The sequence below is a fragment of the Eurytemora carolleeae genome, unplaced genomic scaffold, assembly GCF_000591075.1.
Source record: "Eurytemora carolleeae unplaced genomic scaffold, Eaff_2.0 scaffold1223, whole genome shotgun sequence".
Lineage (NCBI taxonomy): Eukaryota > Metazoa > Arthropoda > Copepoda > Calanoida > Temoridae > Eurytemora > Eurytemora carolleeae.
The window spans coordinates 90,469-95,198 of NW_019397119.1; the positions used below are offsets into that span (position 1 = coordinate 90,469).

The window sequence follows — 4,730 nt, forward strand, 5'->3', positions numbered from 1 at the left end:
TGATATATTATTCAGTGTACCCTGAATGGTTGCTATATCCTGATATATTATTCAGTGTACCCTGAATGGTTGCTATATCCTGATATATTATTCAGTGTACCCTGAATGGTTGCTATATCCTGATGACTATGTTTACGGCACCATGTTTTGCTTTCTGTGCTGGCATCAACTTCGCCTGTATGGCATTTCAGGTAGATAATAAATGTTGCCTAAAGACAGTCACTTATCTTAGCATTTTTAATTTTAAAGTTTAACTTTTTGGGGAATTTTTATCTTATATCAATTTAACAGTCTAGAGTTCATCAAGCATGTTAAATCCGTATTATGAGGAAGTATTAATAAATGGCGTTAATCTAATTGGTTTTAATGTCTGATAAATATTGCCATGAAAGGGAAGCATAAATAGGCTGCGGTTTAAAAATCGAGTTTTAACCTTTAAGTTTCAACTTTAACGTACAAAGTTAGACCGGAGTATATTAGTTTTGTCGGTGTACAGGGTGTCCCAAGAAACATTGGAATTGAGAGACGACTTGAAAGACGTCTTAGATTTCTGATATTCATTGCATAGCAAATAAAGTAAACAAAACGAGGCTGTACGTCTGACGAGCTTTCATATATACCTTTCTTGTATATTAAACATTGACGAAGATATAAGATATTATGACAATTTGGATTTATTTAATAAATTGAAATTTGCACACATTTTGCAATTTTGCAATTTTGAAGATACAAAATGTAAAAATCTCAAGACCAAGCATTTCGATATTAGACATTTAATCTGGAATACTGCAATTGTGTTCATGGAAAAATGCCGCATAGATGATATATAAGTCGTCACTTATTTCCATGTTTACTGGGACACCCTGTATTATGTTAGAGATAATAAGACATTTTTGAAAAAACAACTTTATAACGATCTTATTATCATTGTGTCAACAAAATGTAGGAGTACATAAAAGTCATCGATGAAATCCCATGTTTATTGGTTCACCTTATATTATACTACATTTTAAAATTTTCCCAACATATCTCAAGACTCAGGCCAAAATTTAGTCTCAACGGTTTCCCGAATTATAAAATATTTTTTGATCCAACAATTCCCTCCTTTATGTCAATCAAAATCTTAAAAAGATTTGGAAACAAAAATATTTTTTTACTTTTTTAAAATTTTGTTTTATTTGTTTTTCAGCATATTTGGGCGAATGGGCCTTTTCTAAGGATATGTAAGATCAACTTCTCATTCATTAGGTTAAATATTTATTATAAAAAATTATATTGTTTTTGTAAGAATTTGCATTTTTAATTTCGAGATTTAAATTCGAAATTATATCTTTTGAGAAAAAGAAATAATAATGACATTTAATAATCACAATTTTTTCTAGAAACTTTTGAATAACTTTAATTACAGGAGTAATTATCAGCAGGGTTACCCAAAAAAAATTATCATTGTCATTTATACTAATTTTTTAAAATTTATTAGAGTTCTGTGCTTCAATTTATATTTTTATGTCAAACCCTTTTTAAGCATAAGTTTTCAGGGAATTATAAATTCTTAGTATTATCATGTTTGCTTTATTTGTGGTAATTATTTACAAAGATTGACTTTAATTTTAACATAAAGTTTTTTTAAAACTTTAATCTGATTGAATTTATCATTAAAAAAAAATCTTGAAATTAAATTTTTTCTTAAACGTTTTATTGGTGCAACATCAAATACTTTTGAATAACTTATCATAAACAATATAGCTTAGAAACAGCCATATTTATTTTTATTATTTATAAAAAACAATGAGACCTATACTAGAACTCATTGGGATGGTAAATTAATCTTTACATGAATGTAATTCATTACACTTTAGGAAGCTTAATGTTGTAATTTATAACACTTTAGGAAGCTTATGATTATAATTTATTACACTTTAGGAAGCTTTTGGTTGTAATTTATTACACTTTAGGAAGCTTATGGTTGTATGTATGGCAGCAACTATGGCACCATTATGTGAAACTGCAGGTTTGTATGAAATAAATAAAAAATATTTGCATCTATATCTATATATAAAGTTGTAATCTTTGTAAATCTGTCTGTATGTTTGGATGTTCAATCATAACTCAGGAACCCCTTGACTGATTTGCCTTAAACTTTGACTAAGAAACCACGGGAATGTTCATAGCTTGGTTTGGAAATTCTAGGTTGTGCGGGTTAAGTTAGATAGGGAAGTTTTGGTTTTCGGACAAAGCTGGGTTCCCCAGCTAGCTAGTTATAGATAACGTAGAAATCTCTGTATGTCTGTCAGTTTGTTTATTTGTCTGACCATAACTGAGGCACCCCTTGCCTCAAGTTTTCATTGGAAACGCAGTTTTAACACATACATGTGCTTAGAGCTTGGTTTAAAAGTTCCAAGTGGATTGGATTGATTTTTTGGGGAAATTAGTTTTTAGGCTTAAAAATAAAGTAAATTTTATGCAGATTAAAATCTTACCTTTTTAATCATATTGATAAGAATAAATAAATTTTGATTTTCGAATTTATAATATGCAATATTATAAAATTGCATTTCTAATAAAAAGTTATGGATTGATTGTTTTGATACACCAACCAGCCAGCCATTTGACCGTCCTCTTCGCTACCCTATGCATAATTGTTTTTGCAAAATTTGTTTACGACTAGGAAGTTGAAAAAGGGAACTGTGAGCCGTTTTTAAGTTATTCAGAAAAAAACATCATGACAGAATTATGCAACCTCAACCCCATAATTTTTTTACTAAATAAGTGATTTTGCAATAAATATTTGCATTTTTGGAAATTTACATTTTTTTTTGCAGAATATTGAAATTATGACCAATGCTTAAAAAACGTTATTATGAAAAGGGGAGATATCACGTCAATTTCACGTCAAAAATAAATCTTTTTTTCAATCCTAACAATCTTATTTAAGAGCTATTGAGATGAGCAAAAACAGGATAATTTGACTTTCTCCAACTTGTGCGTAAAATTAAGAATTAAGTATGGTCGATGGTACATAAATTTGCCTTTCTCCATCTTGTGCATAAAAATAAGAATACAGGAGTGATGGTGCATAAGTTTGCTTTCTCCAACTAGAGCGTAAACTTTTGAAAGCATGAGAGAGTGATGGTGCATAAATTTGCCTTTCTCCTTTTGTCTTGTTTGAAGTGATGTCAATAATATTAGTTTGAAGTGATGTCAATATTATTGGAAATATTAAAATACTTTAAATAAACATGGTATGGTTAATTAAACTGTTTGTGGCTGGAACTTCTATGAATGTATATTAATCATTAAACACATTGGGTTAAAATATAACAATAACAAATATTGGCTGGTTTTCACAGAACAATAGCACTACACCCACACATTAAACAAAGCTTATTTCTTAAAGGGACAGTACGCAACATTTTAACTGACCTTCCGTTTACAAAATGGTTTGTCAAATTCACAATGATACACTCTTTACCTGTTTCCAATTATTTCTCTCTAAAATTTTATAATTTACATTTTTGGTCTTTTTTCACTGTAACGTAATTTAGGTAATTTTTGGCAAGAAAATTTTGAAAACGTAATTTGTTAAAACTATTCTAGGAATGTTTTTTTCCAAAGCAAAAGTTCGAACCCTGAAAGTTCACAAGGAGGAGAATGATGATGATCCTGATGATGTTTTCATCACTTAATCACACTGTAAAAGGACTTATGCCAAAATTATTGTACAAATTTTTTTTTCAGACTTTAAGATTTAAAAATAAACCTTTATTGATATTTATTTAGGCGAAAAAACACGAAAAGTTCGATGGTTCTTAACTTAAAAAAAAATTTTAAGTGTGTTTATTTTTCTGTAAAAAAAAATTTGTAGAAAAGTTTTAAAATATTTCAAACTATGACCCTGGTGATTTTTAGGCACTTCGAGATATTCTTACCACAATAAAACTGTTTTTATAATTTTTAATTGTTAAATCTAAATGTGTTTGAAATAAATTAATATTTATTAATGTTCAAAGATAGAAAGCAAAGGGGATACAGGGGATACAGGGGGATACGGGAGGATACGGAAAATACACGATACAGGAATTGGATGAAATTAGTTTTTAAAATTTAAACAACGTGAGAATAATTAGAAAACGTTACGTATATTAAAGACGATTTGGTTTCTCGTGTTTACTGGCTCTCCCTGTAAGGTAGAGTATCCAAAATTATCACAGTTTTTATCCAAGTTCTTTTCCAAGAATACATTACAAATAAGAATCTCTGCAGTAGAGTGTAATACCACAAACTCAATAGTATTCTCAAGTAAGGCAGGATACACGATTTTTAAGGTTTTTGTTTTTAAAGGGACTTTCGCCGAAATTTGAAATGACCCTCCGTTTAACGATTTTCACAATCGGTAACCTGGGATTATTTGAGAAACATATGAAAATACCGCTGTTTTTCAAGATAAATGTGTTGATTTCCATGGTTGTCACTTCTGCAGGCTATTAAAAAGACGCCGCAATAACAAATTATCAATTTTCATTAAAAAATTTAATTTGTTTGTCTCCATAATTTTTGCCTCATCAATATCCAGATTTAAAGGTGAATTTAGGTCAACAGTCAACAGTCATCAATGTTTTGTTTTCGAAAAGTAGAAAATTTATAACTTTTTCACACAAATATTTCACATAAACAAATCGAGGGCGATTTTATTTCGGAAAATAATTCAACATACCAGGCTGACGTCTACT

The 4,730-nt window shown here is 29.3% G+C and overlaps 1 protein-coding gene across 1 annotated transcript in view; it reads left to right on the forward strand.

The window, feature by feature from the left end:
* Window positions 1-3,775, forward strand: part of LOC111712068 (caveolin-2) — a 13,388-nt gene extending 9,613 nt beyond the window's left edge. Inside the window, exons 5-8 of the mRNA XM_023486578.1 lie at window positions 96-191; window positions 1,190-1,248; window positions 1,956-2,011; window positions 3,598-3,775. Of these exons, the coding sequence (XP_023342346.1) occupies window positions 96-191; window positions 1,190-1,248; window positions 1,956-2,011; window positions 3,598-3,686 (300 nt within the window). The 3' untranslated portion in view covers window positions 3,687-3,775. The remainder of the gene's footprint in view (window positions 1-95; window positions 192-1,189; window positions 1,249-1,955; window positions 2,012-3,597) is intronic.
* The last annotated feature ends 955 nt before the right edge of the window (window positions 3,776-4,730 follow it).